This window comes from Serinus canaria, chromosome 7, assembly GCF_022539315.1.
Source record: "Serinus canaria isolate serCan28SL12 chromosome 7, serCan2020, whole genome shotgun sequence".
NCBI classification, from domain to species: domain Eukaryota; kingdom Metazoa; phylum Chordata; class Aves; order Passeriformes; family Fringillidae; genus Serinus; species Serinus canaria.
The window spans coordinates 3,610,444-3,626,778 of record NC_066321.1 but is presented as its reverse complement, the minus strand read 5'-3'; the positions used below and the strand labels follow the sequence as shown (position 1 = coordinate 3,626,778).

At 39.1% G+C, this 16,335-nt stretch overlaps 1 protein-coding gene across 8 annotated transcripts in view; it reads right to left on the bottom strand.

The window, feature by feature from the left end:
* The window catches only part of GTDC1 (glycosyltransferase like domain containing 1), a 186,520-nt gene that overhangs the window by 85,048 nt on the left and 85,137 nt on the right, over window positions 1-16,335 (bottom strand). For all 8 annotated transcript variants that reach the window (XM_050976900.1, XM_050976904.1, XM_050976905.1 and 5 more), the window contains one exon: window positions 14,844-15,017. In XM_050976900.1, coding sequence (XP_050832857.1) covers window positions 14,844-15,017 — 174 coding nt within the window. The remainder of the gene's footprint in view (window positions 1-14,843; window positions 15,018-16,335) is intronic.

Here is a 16,335-nt window from a genome sequence, read left to right as displayed (position 1 = left end):
AATCTGAAGTGAGATTATTTCTCCTGCAGGACACATCCTCCTCCAGAAGGCAAGTCCCAGTTCCTAAGCACCAGTCAAATGCTACTAAACATAACTGCAATTAAGCAAATTAATCATTCACATCTCAAGAAAGCCAGCATAAGAATGTAAGATATTAAACCAGAGTATTTTCAGAAAGAAAAGTGGTGGAATAAATAGCAATTGAGCAACCTGGTCCAGAGGCAGGTGTCCCTCCTGCCCATGGTAGGGGGGATGAAATGAGATGATCTTTTAAGTGCCTTTCAACCCAAACCATTCTGTGATTCCATGAACTCCCCCTGCTTATAAAAGTAAGATACCTTGAGGAGTCCTACCCATGAACATGATTCTTTCCTATTAAACTTAGCAAAGTAACCACCCACACCTATGTGATATATAAAGAGATGGAGAAATTACCAATGTAGAAGGTGGCAAAACATGAATCAAAAATGACACAGGTTGTTGAGGCCAAAATTAATCTCTTTTCCAAAGGTTCAGTCAGGACTGGAATGAGAAATCTGAAAGGCAGCTCAATAGACAGAGAATACGAAACAGAGAAATCAGCCCATTAAATAACTGGACTCCTAATTTGCCATGGAGGAGCCACTCCAAGACAGTTTCTGGTGGTGATAAATGTCAGACAAGGTAGATTGGCTTGGAAGGATGTTCTGAACAGTTTCACATTGCAAGACTACAGGCCTCGGCTACTCTTCTTGAAGTGAAATAATGCCAATAACACATTATCCAGCAGATGCTTTTCAACTGAGGAACTCAGGACTGCGTGTATGTGGGACAAACACTCATTCAACAACCTCCAGCAGAGAAGGTTCATCAAATCAGCCACTTATTTTCTCCTTCTCCTCATATCTGCTTCCAAAAGCTTCCCCCTCTCTTTATTACAACTGCATTTCCCCAACCTCAGGCACCCCTATTACTGCACTGGAATAATGCTGACACACCAAACTTGTTTATTGTTTGCCCACAGCCATGCAGGAGGATGAGCTGCACATCCTCCCGAGTCATTGTGTTTGACTATCTCCACTTCCCCAACAACTGCTCTGTGGGTACTTTGATTTTCTACATGAACAGGAATAGCATGCCAATTCAAAAAAGGTTAAAAGAGAGAAAAGTAAATACCAGAGCTTGGACCTCTGAAGACACTGAAGTGTTCAAGTCAAATTTCATATACCCAAACAAAGCATCTTCATCACTGTGAGGCATCCTCCTAGTTAGCATTCACTTTAGGAATTCCAAGTTAACAAATGCTCTCCATTTTTTCCTCAAGGAAAATCCATTTGTTTTCTTTATAGTAGGTCTTTTAAAAGGGAGTCATAACTGATGGATTACAACATGTTCCTACCTTTTCAATCTGAATTTCATAAGAATAAAATAAACCACAAATGAAAGTGCTTGTACCAGGCACGTTGAACCTTTCTTCTTCTATTAGCATATCAGTCTGCAATCATAACTAGATCAATAGCAAAGATATCTGCTTAAAAGAGCACCATGCTTTCTTTTGTCAGAAATTCATTACTTTTTATTAGGGTCATTGCTTGAAAACTTCAAAACACCATATGGACCTAATTGTGGTTTATTTTGGCAAAAAGGAAGACACTGTAGAACAATTGAGGCATTACATTCTACAATTCCATTACTTTCATCCCTCTCCGTTTTATTACTGTGTCATTAAAGGCAACTTGAGTGAGCGAAGAATTATAGTGTCATGTGTACGGGCTAGTAGATTAATAACAAAACACACTCAAGTTTAAAGGTATCTAACAGCTGTTTTCATTATTTTGTGTAAATACGCTTGAAGCATATCTATCTGATTAGTGGATAGAGTGCTCTTCTCTGTCACATGCCATGGGCACTGCTATGTGCAAGTAATCAAAGTGCTCAGAAAATGAGTTTACATTGTTCACTGCTGAAATACACAAATGTCAGAAAGTGACTGCGCATCAAAGCTTAGGCAAATCAGCTGCTGCAAACAAACAGACTCCAATGCACATTGCAGCTTTAAACATTCCTCTGCAGCACAATGAGTGAACAGGACTTATTGCCAGTCCAAATGTAGTGATGCTCGTGGAATAATAAGTCGCCAACGTATAGATGTGCTGGCAAGTCCAGCACTGGTTACCACTGAAAAGAGCTCAGCTGCTTCCAGAACCAGATATACAATGGTTTACTATCATAAATATGTTCTGGTATCAGGCAACTTTATGGATCCCACACAAGGTCTCACTAGAAAACAAACAAACAAAACCCCAACTTTTTTTACCTTTTAATATTTCTAAATTTTTTTTAAAATTTTTCATCGTGACTCTTTTACCAGGAACCCTGTCAGCTGATTCCTCCATTTATTGGCAATGAAAAGACAACAGTTTAGGCACACAAAAAGGGTCAAATCCTCTCTTTTCCATATATAGTCACATCACTCAAGATGGATAATTCAAACTCAGATGGCAGATAACACAAGTGAACTCTGAATCCAAGAGACGTGTGATGAAGTTTGAGAACGGACAGATAAAATTTCAGTCACTGAAAGGAATTACTGCATAAAAAGCTCTTTTTTCTGTCCTCCATTTGCTTCTAGCACAGATTGAGGCAGTTTTAGTATTAAAACTGCTCTACATAAGGATGAAAGTGAAAGAGCCCTACAGACTCATCAAAACAAGAAAGTTAAATTAAACTCATTCTGACTTCAATGAGCTCAATGGAATAATTTTATCCAAATGCTTCAGTGAGCAAAAGTAAACTGAGGCAAAACAGAGAAGGATGCTTAGAGAGCCACAAGACTCAAACATTTTGCCTGACAATGGTTTTAACTGAGGCACATCTCACCTAATGCTTTCCCAAATCCCTGTGGTTGTCAACCCTTTGGTACCACTTCTACTTATCTTCTGAGGGATGCCCAGGCTTCCAAAAAACAACATCACCTGTGAATTTGTTGACATCCCACCCCATTAAGAGTTCCAGTCCAGGCTGGGTGAGGCTTGGAGCAACCTGGTCTAGTGGAAGATGTTCCTGCCCATGGCAGGGCGTTGGAACCAGATGGTCTTAAAGGCCTCTCTCAACCCAAACAATTCCGGGATTTTATGATTCTAAGAGTGATGCCTCAAAAACTCCCTTGTTGCAAAGGCAAAGAAGAGGAGGGACAAAAAGCACTGGTCATGATGTGGTTTTCTTCAAAGGCACTAAAATGTCCAGATGAACCCAGTACAGTCAGACAAAAACATTCCCCTCACTTCTTTTCCCTTCCCACAGTGGTCATTATGAATCCAACTAATAAAAATTCAGCCCATCCCAAACACAGTCAGGGGCTGGATAGACGAGCTGGATGTACCTTGCAGGACACTGCTCGTTGGTGAAACACGTGATTAATGATCTACAAGATCAACACTGTGCAGAACACAGAACAGGCTGGGCTGTTGTGTCTTGTACAGATGCTGAAAACCCAGGATCTCCTTCATAGACCAGTTCAGGTCTCAAGACTGAAGTCAAAAAGTGACCAACTCATCGTCCATCATTTTTCACCTTCATTTTGGGGATACCATCACAACAAACATCTGCAGCTCCCTGGCACTACTCCCATACTGTTTAACTAACCATTCTATGAATTTATCAAACTTGCATTTCAATAGAGTTTCAACAGTCATTTCACAACTAAATGTGTCTCTGGAAAATGAAAATCAAACCAAGCAACCACCCTCCACACCCATTTTTCCACTTCCAGTCTCAGTCATTTAATAATGACCAATTTATACCTAGTGGATGTTGTAAGGATTATCCTGAAACTTAAATAATTCCTCCTCTTTCATGGCATTTATCCTCTGACTGTATTTATAAAGATTAACATATATCCCCTTCTCAACCTTTATTTTGCTAGGACAAGTGAACCATACTCTTTTAATCTGCTCTCATAATACAGATTCCCTAATCATCCTAGCAGCAATTCTCTACACCTGTTTCACAGTTTAAATTAATCTTTCTTGAGCATGGGTGACCAGAACAACATACTTTTTTTTTTCAGTGCTTTACACAGACAAATCAATCTGTACATTTCAAATATCTTTTCTATGGTGTATGAGATTCAGATACACTTTTTTTAAAAATTATACATATATATATTGTACGGGGCAGCTATTTAGCTACACTAAATGTCAGCACATTTGTGCAAAACCTGCACAGCCACAAAGACTGGTCCACCTTTAGCACATCAAAGTGACCAAGGGAAGGAAGATCTGCCTGTTTCTCTATTTAACACCTGTGAGAACCATCAGCTGCAGATGGAAAATGTTTAAGAGTTCAAAGGAGAACATGGCTATGAATAGCTTGGGGCTTTTTTGAGTGTCAAAGTCATAGAACTGAAGATGTCATCTTGTTGCAGAACATTCATGAAGTATTCTGCCATGAAGAGGGGAACATATCTAAAACCAAATCCATCTGGGAGAAATTAAATCTGAGGCTCTTCAACTGCTGCAGAACCAGCAGTAAGAGACCTGTGGCTTCCAGACAAAAAGAGTTGATAAAGAAGCACAAGGGGAAAGATGAGGGTTCTGGTGGTGAGACATCACACACCACTAAGAGATGATCTAAAGTCTCTTCCAGCCCAAGGCTTTCCATGATTCTATGGAATCATTACTCCCATGGCTGGTTGGGCACTAATGAAAATACAGAGGATGTGGTCTGATGATGAGTCCAGTGTTGTGGGGGGGAAAGAAATACATACAGCAGGTCACGGATGGACGAAGTCCAGCTTTCTGCAAGCCTGACCTGAGCACTGCTTAGGAGTCAACTTAAAGAAAAATGGCACCTTTTTATGAGGAATCCACTCTAAAATTTACCACAGAGTGGATGATTCAACTTAATACCTAATTCCTTCTTCCTGGCTGTTGTTACTGCCTGTAACTTTGTTTGAAAAAAATGAACTGAACATAATGGTATCTTGTTTTATAATATCCAAAACCACTCTGCAGCAGAAAAGTATTTCTCAAAAAATGTCCCACTACTAAAAAAGGTAATCTAATCCCAAGAGCTTTTCTTCCTGCATACTTGAGGAAAACCTGGAGCTGCTGGCACAAGTCTAAAGGAAGCCATGAAGATGCCTCAAGGGCTGGAGCCCCTCTGCTATGCTATGGACAAACTGAAAAAGCTGGGAGTGTTCAGCCTTGGGAAGGGATGGATCCAGGGAGAATTTAGAGCCCCTTAAAGTGCTTAAAGGGACTCCAAGAGAGCTGGAGAGGGACTTTGGGCAAGGGCATGGAGTGACAGGACAGGGAGAATGGCTTCCCACTGCCAGAGGGCAGGGATATACGGGATACTGGGAAGGAATGCCTTCCTGCGAGGGGGGTGAGGCTCTGGCACAGGGTGCCCAGAGATGCTGTGGCTGCCTCTGGATCCCTGGCAGTGCCCAAGGCCAGGCTGGACAGGGCTTGGAGCACCCTGGGATACTGGAAGGTGTCCCTGCCCATGGCAGGAGTAGAACATGATGAGCTTTCAGGCTCCTTCCAACCCAAACCATTCTAAGGTAAGAGGCTGGGAAAACAGTCTTGGACTTGGATTTCCCACAGTTCTTCCACAAAGCATCCCTGTGAGTTGGTGTTTGTAAGCCCAGGACTGATGAAGCCTCATTACCATTTAGAGATGCATCTTTTCCACAGTAAAGCAGAACAGCCTCCTACCTTAAAAGCACTTCTGGCACATTTACGTTGGGATTCTCATATTTTTAAATGTATGCTATCTGAATTATTTAAAGGGAAGAAGAGGAGGATTATTTCATCTGGGAGTCACAACTGAGCAGGGGGAATGTCCAAAATATAAAATATTAAGTAATTGCAAATGCAAAAAAGAAAAAAAAAAACCACCAAAAAACCAAAGCAAAACAAAACAAAACAAAAAAACACAGGAAAAAACCTAACTAGATTAAAACAATTCTTGAGCAACAAAGAAGTTATCTGTGATTTGGCAAAATTAAAAATAATTTAACTTCATCCCATTTGGTTATGTATAAATAAAACATCTGCATTAAGTTGTTCTTACACATTACATAATGGTCATCTCCATAGGACTGGAGAGCTATGCTCCAAGTTTCCTCTCCAATATGTAATTTTATGTATTTCATCCTGCAATTTTGTTCTCTTACTCTCTATAATTTCTAAAGAACATCTTCATATCTTCCCCACTGACACTTCCATCTGATGGTACCTCTGACTGTAACTGGAATGGGTTGTCTGCAATCTTGCACACAACAGTGCTTGAAGCAGATCCAACACACATAAAGTTTCAGTCTCACATTTAATAACAATTTGCAAGGCAATCTATTTCACCACTCTTGTAAAAGGTGCTGTTTGTTTGGGTTTTGGTTGGTTTAGCTTTTTTTCTCCCCAAACTAATGCTGCATTCGAGATGAAATGTGGCTTTTTCTAAAGGTACTGCCACTCCCCTACAACTGGGAACAGAGGTTCCTTCATCCTTTCAAAACTGATTTCTGACATTTTATATTCTTAGTGAACAATCTCTACAAACTCACATCTCCCTTCCTATTCTTTAGATTTTCTGTGAAATTTTTAGCACAGTACCTGTTTTCTTTTATACTACATTGCAAGTGCCCAGCATATTTAAACAATAACGTTCTGTCACTGCCTCATGTAGCAACTAAGAAATAAGATGCCCAACATGACTGCCTCCCTCTCTGTTACAATCCTGTAAGCATGAAATCCCTTTAAAGGAAAAAAAAAAATCCACCTTCACTTCCATGCAATATTCATGAATTTCATAATAAAAAAATATGAAATTGTTCAAACGTTGAAGGGCAGTATTTTGAAATGCAAAATCCAGCAGGGACAGCCTTGTGTATAAAAACCATCTTTCACACATGCAAATGATTTAAGTTCCTATGGATTGAAAGGGACCTGGACACAGCCAGACCACTCAATACCCAGAGTTAGTTTTGTGCCACCTTTTTCTACCCCTGTTAAGACTGTATTCCCACCACAAGCCCTCAGCTCCCCCTGAGTACAGGTAAAATGAGGGTATTTAGTACTTTGCAGGATTCTACCATTAAGCAACAGCTTTTTTCCACTTTGAATAAAAGAAAAAAAAAAGCAACCAAACAAACCCACAGCTTTATTTTAAGTCTGCTGTGACAATTTTAACCAATTTAAATTTAAATTTCACTGATTGTTATGACAACAATTTGATGTAAACTCTGAAAATATTTCATGTCTCAATCATCCTGAACGGGAATGATATTTAACTCAACCCCAGCATTCAGGAGAAAGACTCTGTTGTGAAAGAAGAAAAGACACAGAGAGAGAATTGAGGTAGGAAGGTGAAGAAAACCCCACAAGGACTTGTCTTTATAATGCTTTAAAAAAGGTAACATAAATTCATATTAAATAGATTAAAACTTCTGCTAGTGTGGAAACTAATTTTTTTTTTTTAATTCAGACTAAGTACAGCTGCACGAGCGTATTCCAGATGGAGTCCCAGAAGACTGAGGAGCACCATCCATACCAGTTGCTGATGAAGGTGTCTTTTTCATCCCTTCTCCCATGACATCCTTCAACTCCAAATGCCCACATTTATTCCAGCAAGGTAGGCTATTCTCTTCCCAAGTTGCAGAGAAATTATTATGCATGGAAGTGCATAATAATCCAGTCCAGTCGTGACTCTACCACTGACTTCCCACATGAATATGCACGAATCAATTAAACCTCTGAATGCATCCATTTCCTCCTCGAGTAGTAATGATAATAATAATAATAGCTGCCCATTGTATAGGGCACTGCATGCAATATTTTTAATGCCTGCTAATGAAATGTGCTATTAATTATTAGGATGTGGTTTGTTTTTTGAAAGCCAAGCACCAGCACGTCTCAACTGTGTATTCAAAGTGACACAACTTGAGTATTTCTGAAAAACTGCCTATGGGAAAGTATTGTGGAAAATCCTCCTTAAAAAGCAAGTGGTATTTAAATCAGTATGAGAACTTGTAGCTCTCACCAGCTCTGCTGCAGAGAAATTTGCAGCTAAGGGGTTAATCAGATTAGATGGGAGTGGTTATAGGCTCAGTGCCACAGGTTTTGCCCTTTGTGGCTTCTCACATCCCAGACTTGGAAAATATGAGCTGTGATACTGAGAAAGGTAAGAAGCCAGCACAGCCCCATAGTGATAAATGAGTTTGCATCATCTGTCATTAGAACTTCCTGCCAACAGGGTCATTCCCTATTAAATTACCACTTGTCAATGTTTAAAATACTGATTGATAAATGACTGTGCCAAAACTGATAACACGACAGCTTTTATTTTCTAATATTCTTGGTTACCACATTCTGCTACTTCAAGATACAGATATAGTAGGGCTTTTTCCAAGTACTTTAGTGAAAGACAATTTAATCTAATACAAAACTAACAGGTACTGTATAACGATTGGTCCTGATATACATTACATACTATTCTTCTTGCCAAAATAAACCTACTGGTGATTTAGCGATATGGGTAGATCCAAGTTTCACATTTCATCAAATGCTAGTAATCTGTTTTATCAATATAAACTGCATTTTAATGAAAAAATTCTTTTCTTCAGTACACTTCACTTTTAATTCCCCAGAGTATGGTAATTCGTTCACGCTGTAGAACAAGAATGTTTTACAAGACCTTAACTCTCCAGAGAAATTTCTCTGTAAATACAAAAAGCAAATTTTATGGGAATGTGTTGTATGCAACATGAGCAGTACCCAACATAATAAAAAAGTGGGTTGCACAGAGAATTCTGCTTAAGTATCCTTGTGAGCTATTGTGAGCCTAAATGGTTATTATGATAGCATTTAGAGGAATACCTATATGACAGATAAAAGAGTCAGGAAAACTATTTTTGTCCATGAATAGATAAAAAAAGAAATTACTTTTTAGCAAGTTTTGCAGAATGAATACATCCCAGCAGACTCTTCAGCCAGGCCCTTCTCTAGGAGAGCATTCTCACTCTGATGCTGCTGGAGTGGCCTGGGGATAAACATGTTCAGGATAAAACCAGCATGTTCTGCCTGCAAGACAAGGCTGGGGTAACAGTTCTTCCATGATCCAGAAGGAGAATGGAAACTCCTACATCACCCAGGACAGCACAGGATGAGTGTGTGGAGGAAGCACCATGTGAGAAAACACCACTGAAAATGCAGGTGTCCTTCACTGAACCACCCAGCCCTCACTGCAGGTGCAGCTACCTGAGTTAGCACTAATCCCAGAGGAGCAGGAAGAATCACCCCACTGCCAACAATTCCACAATGGAAAAATTCCATTTTATGCCCCTTTTGAGCCCACACTGCACATTCCTCCCGACAGGGGCTGTGTCCCAGATCCTGAGAGCATCCCTCGTGCTCGTTGTGTGACTCTCAGCATGCCAACACCGATCCTCAAACCCCGCTTGCGGCAGGTGACGAGGAAAGACATTCTGGGGAGCAATTTCCATCACCCAGCTCTTCAGCAGCAAGCCCCAAGGTAGGAGCAGTCTATTGGTACTTTCTAATTATGCTAATGACCCATAAACCGTGGTGGCAGCGAGGCTGTGCCATTGGAGAGGGCACAGAGCACCACGGAGATGCCCGAGCCACCACCAAAGGCAGGAGGTACCCCCAGTACCAGAGTCACTGCCATTAGCACTCCACCTAAGCTAATCCAAGCTATTTCACTGGAAGGCTAATTAGCCAAAAACTGCTCTTCTAAGCTATCTATGGCTTCCCACATGCAAGACAGCTCACTACAGCTCACACGGGCACCACTGCTGAGCAGCTTTCCCTGCAATGCAGACACGTCCCCAGTGCCCATGCATAACTCTGGGCTCCTGTGAATTCAAGTCTCTCCTTGCTCATTGACATCTGCATTTTTCCAGTTAAGTTCAGCCCTGCAAACCTGATCCAAGTGATGCAATTAATTTATTTAATTTTTTTACTTCCCCAAAACAGGCTCCTCCAGATGTGTTGCAGCACAAAAGACACAGCCAGTGTCTTTTAAAAACTTCTGCATTACTCAGGAACTCCCTTGACTGGCCCTAAAATACTCTCTGAATTGGTAAATTCTGCCCCTCTAACACTATAACTAAAAATATGTAAGCCCAAATGGTTGACTATGTCCTGTTAACTAAGTTAACTAAGTTTTAAAAGCAAATGAAGAAACAAGTCTAAAATCTTTAATTCTACTTCAAAATGTGCAATGCAGATAATACAAGTTCCACGTAAAAAAAACCCCAGTTTTTATTTTCTGCTGTAATCCTCATATTCTCATGTTTCTTTTCTATTATTCCAACTCAGTTCAATGTGAATTTTGGGCTCTTAGGAACCTTACTTCATTCTTGCTTATAAAAAAATCTTCCTTTCGTACCACAGTGTGATAACAATAAAGATATACTGCAATCAGAGGCATAGTAATAACAACCAAAATCTAAACTGAAATTTTCATTGGAATGAATTCCAAGGAGTACCTACTAATCTGACCCTCCTTTGCAAACTGCCACTGACAATGTGGGCACAGGTGGGATGAGAGAATTCCTATAAAATCACAGAATCATGGAATGGTTTGGGCTGGAAGGGAGCTTAAAGATCATCTAGTTCTGCCACAGGCAGAGACACCTTCCTCTAGACCAGGATAATGGTCCAGTAGATATCCAAATACCAATAAAGACCTAGCAGAAGTTTTCCAGAGAGCTCTGCTGGCATGTAGAGAAATACCAAAGATAACTCCAGTCAAAAGGGAATTTCTTCCCTGACTATCATTTTACAGAGCAAAAGTGAAAAAAGATGATATCAAAATAGACTCTATTGATCATACAGTGAAAAAAAAAATTGGATTTTATTTATGTTACAGTAGAAAAGATACTGAAATGAAGTCAATAGCCAGGTAAGTGTGAATTACGATGTATTTAACTCTATGCCATGAGCCCCCAGTCTGATACTCAGCACACATGGCAGAGCAGCCACTGCTCTCCATCCCTTGCAATACCAATGCACTGTGAAGGGACAGCCTGAACTCAGAGAGTTTTTTTGTATAGAAATACTCTGATATTTATTCCCACTTCATATACTTCACCAGAATGGACAAAGAGCAGAATTCAAGGCAGAAATCATATGGGGTGAGTATACATGGAACAGCCTTGGCACCACAGGATATGATATGGAAGCCAGTACTGTCAGAACCAGAAAACAGGAGGATTAGGTCAGTAAATATCTTATTCTGTCAAATCCTCAAATCCTTTCATCTCTTCTCATTGTCAGATAAGGACCACAGTCTGCTGGGTTTGCTCTGGGAACACCAACACGGGTCTTAATGACAAACATTTACTTATAAAAAAGATTATTTATAAAAAAGCATCAACAACTTCCCTTCAGAAGTAGAAAAGCCCATTAGAGGCCCATTTGAAATATTTAAATACACACTACAAATTATAGTGATGCCTCTCAGAGTATCCACAAGTGTTTCCTAGGATATCCTTCATCATTATACCTCCCCTCTTAAGTGATCATTTACTATGCTGCTTGTGCTGTTTGTGGGCATCACCTACAGTAATTACATTAAAAGGTAGATATTTTACAGGATTAACTCCTGTGACGTGATCCTTCATTACACCGGTTTTGATCAAGGCTCAGATGTATTTTATTTTGCCCTACAACTGCAATATTAATCTAAAATAATCTTAAAAAGCTCCCCATCACACATGTGAGGATGATTTCTCAGATCACCTCTCTCTCCCCAATCCAAAGGTAGATTCTGTTTCAGACAAAAACACACACTGAGACATTCACACGCAAAATTAAAGAGGTCAAAATAAAAAAAATAAATCACCCACCCTGGTTATTTTGCCTTCAGAATTTTTAAGTATTTTCCCAACATCTCAGCAAAATTATGCATTTTAAAAAGACTGCAGGCACTGAAATGATTGTCAGTCATGCAAATAATCACTTACTTACACTGTATGAGTTTGGTTTGGATAAAGCAAATTACCATTTGAAAATAACTTGAAAAACACTCTGGGCTAAGAGCTTGCTTTATAAATTTTAGCTTGGCCACAATTTTTCTTAACCTTTTTCTCCTCAATCTCCATGCAGTCACTATACTGGTACAATCCAAATTTTAAAAACAGCTTTGAATTGCCACAGGTGCATTCAACTTTATGTAAAATACATAAAGAAAAAGCAAATTTTGGCTCAGCTGAAGGTCAAAACCCAAAGAACCTCAGAGTCAGGCAGAAGCATCCTTTTCCTCAGATTTTTTCCTGTTGTCTTGATATTGGACTTTGTCTAAACACCTTAGATCTGATATTTAGAATTAGCTGCTGAATTAAATATATATTAGATATAATAGAGCTGACATTAATTTTTGTTTCTAATCACTCTGCTGTGAAAGTTTTACTGTCACACAGTTGTTTATGAACATCTTAATATTGCCCATCACTGTTGAAAAGGGATTTCTGATAGAACCCCAAGTGCAGCAACCACAATAAAAAGGGAAAGGTGTCCTGCCCCGTGAGATGGGATTTAACATGAGAGCAGGACTCTAAAGGAGCACACAGTGAGATATGAGATCTTCCTGCTGTACCAGTTTAGGTAGCAGGCTCATGATTTTACCCACCTAATCACCTCCTGCTTTGGACAAACGAGCGCTGTGTGCATGATGACTTCAGCCTAATTTGTCAGATCTTGTCTGACCCCATCTGCCAGGGCTGACAAGTCCAAAAGAGCTGATGTAATACACGAGACAGGGTTATCATAACTTCATCTCCAAAACTAGGTCTGGGCCACATGATTCCTAAGGTATGCCAAAACCCCCAGAGCCTCTGAACTGGCTCCACATCAAATATGCTGAGCACCCACAACATTCCCTGGGCTCAAAAGAATCCCTCTGGATTCTAAGAGGGAATAGCAGATCCTCAAAGATATACAGGTAATGAACTATGCTGCCATCCAGGCAGCCAAGTCCCTAAGAAATACTGGAGCATTTTAACCCACTTGTCAAAACCAGATGTTTAAAGACTTAACTTTAGACATTGATTTCTAAATGATTGGCATCAGTATTTTAGAATAAAAAGTTTTCCAAGACACTGAAACTCAAACCTTGCAGTTTGAGTACATCAGCGAGCGCACGACCTCAGCTTCTGCACTAAAAATTTCTCAACCTCAAACTACCACACATGTATATTTAGCCTTAGAGTGAGTACAGGCTGGTCAGGGACAAAGATCTCAAGAGTGGCCAGAACTTATTATCAGATCAAAAGGTGGGCTCTTGCGAAGTCATTGCAGTGCTTCCCATCCTTATTTCATCAAAAAAACCTACCCAGCATGGTGTTGGGTTTAAGAGCATAATCAAATTGCAGAATCACACTCTATTTAGTGCTGGTCCCACTGAAGCAAAGTTCCTGTTCAATGGGAGGAGAGTCCCTTATAACAGGAAAAACAATTGTGCCAGGTTTAATCAAAAGCGAAAAGGATCCTGTGAATGTTCCCTTTGAGCCACATAACCCACTGCTAATTTCAAGGCGGGCTCCGAAACGAGGGCAATAAAAAATGTCCTTCAGAGTAACCGAGGAGGGGCGAGGAGCAACTCCTGCTGCAGCAATTGCCAGCATCTGCAGGGCTGCTCCCTGCCACAGGAATGCTGCTGCCCACCTGGAAGGACATTCAGAGAGGAAGGAGGGGATAAAACAGCTCCCTGGCTGCAGGCTTATCGCTTTCACTGTTCTCCAGCATTTCTGGCTCCTCCCTGACCTCCCCTGCACAAATATGCACAGATCCAAGGTGTTGGAACCCTGGTTAGTGAGGATTTTAGACTTTCTCTGCTAACAAACACTGGTCCCCAAGAAAACACTGCATTTAACCTAAAACTGTAAAGAAAACTTCCAAAATTGAATAATAAAACCAAAATTATAAGTGTGTAATTTAAAAAAAATGTGTAATAACACATAGTAAACGCTCAGAATTTAACATTTTTAAATATAATAATATATATATATCATATAATATTAATATAATAAATATATTAAATATATTAATATTATCCCTTCCAATAGCATAATATTATAATACTATTATAATAGTACTATATTATAATACTATTATAATGTTATAATAGTATTATATTATATTAGCAATATATAATATACTATATTTAATATATAATAAATATTACATATTAAATATATTTATTTATATATAATTTTAAAAATAGTTTTAAAACAAAAGCTAATCCTTCTTCACCTTCTTCTTCATAAAGGTAAGCAATATTATATAATTTAATTTTAAAATCCACAAGTAGCTCATTATTAAGCTAAAAATAAAAGTAATTTAAGTATCACTTTTAATTAAACAATTTATCCTTAAAAGGCCTTATAAGGAAAAAATACAACTCCATTTTTAACTTATTAAAATTATATACTATAAACCTCACCGTTTATAACACTTTAACATAAATAAAAACTAAAAAACATCTAAGTCCAAACAAAAAATACCATCTCACACATTTAATCCCAACCCTAACAAAAGAACCTCAAAAACTCATCGTCGAGGAGCAGGCAGCTCCTGGAAGGCTGAAACAAGTGGGAAATCACTGAAAGAAGTGGAAATCACTCATCCTGAACCATGCAAGTTTGCACGACAGGCACTGAGGACAGGCTTGGCCGCCTCAATAGCCTCTGATTATTGAAATACATTTATCAATTAGGGGGTTTTGCATATTATCAAACTCATTCATTAACGATGCTTTAGCTGATTAGTTAGAACGTCACCATAAATACAGAGTTTTGACAGGCTGGAGGCAATTTATGACGTGGAAAATGTACTGACCTGCTCACATCAGGAAACCTGACTGGAAAATAAAGAACTTGGCACTTCGGTCTGATTATTCTTTCCAAATCCTTAGGTCTGTGGTCAGGAATCAGCTTCATAAATTTTCCAATGGATTTAAGAAAGGATTCCATATTAAAAGCAGAGTTGAACACCACAACATCAGCAACCAAACTGTAAAAAGCGGTGAAGAATAATGAACACATTGCTGGCACAAAAGGAACAGGATTATTCTACAGGCAAAGGAAATAGGATACACATTCTCATAAACAAGCAAAAGGTGCAAGTGGATGCTAATTAAAGCCAGCCTTTTCATGTGAATTATGAGTATCATAAGTACCTTAATCAGATATGTCTTAATTTCTTTCTATTCACCCTTTAAAAACATGTTTAACCTTTTTTAACTAATAATAAATTACTATTATTAATCTAAAGGAGCACATCCTATTCTAGTTGTGGAGTTTTGTTCACAAAATGGTAAGTATAGTGTTACTATCATCATCTCTCAGAAGCATTATAAACAGATAAGGCCCACTGTAATCTGACTTTTGTAGAATTAAAGTTGAAAGAAAATGAAAATCCCTCAGAATTACTTTTTATTGAAGGACAACTTACCTTTGGTTAACCTACCTTCAACTGACCATGTCTGTCAGGCAGCAGGACACTAAGGAAATGGACTGTTATTTTAACCCATGCAAATGTAATCCTGATTAAGAGTACATCCTCTATATGTAAAAATAAAATACAGAGCATACAATATCCATCCCCCTAAAAAAAGTTTGAAAATAACTGGCATATAAATTTAATGTTTTATTTCTACCTCTGTGTTTTAAAATCAACCAGATCAATAATTTTAAGATGGAGTTCAATGATAATGCAGGTATTATTTCTCCACTCATAGAGTCAGTCTGGAGAAAATAAGCAGCTATAAAAACGTGAAGGATCTGGAAGTTTATCCTGGGAGTGCTGCCACAACCTGAGCTACACCAACACACACAGCACTAAGCGAGGTAAGAAATGCTTTATGGCCAGTTGGTTTTCTCAATATGTTATATATTGTAATACAGACCTACAGGTCAGAAGATACATTGAGGACATGTGTTCATAACTCACAGGGCTGGTGAAGAGTATATTTGAGGTGAGAGGCTGTCATTCATCCTCTCTGCATCTTTCTGCTGTCTGGTCAAGAAAGAGAACTGACACTGCTCACCAAAGCAGCAGGAGTCAGCAGGAAAAGCAAAGAAACCCCAACATTAGAGAGAAATAATCCTTTTCAAGCTGACTGCAGGAGCTGAAATGCTTTCTGGCATCTTACCCTCTTGCCCACCTATGGTTTTTAACCCGTTGGAAGTCTCAGTTTTGAACAGAAGTCATCTTTTCTGCACTGATTTACAGATGACATGAGGCAGGGACCCGACAGGTTTCTTTGCTGCTCTCTGACACACAGCAAAGGCTCCAACAACATCATCTCACCTTCTCTCATGCATGAACT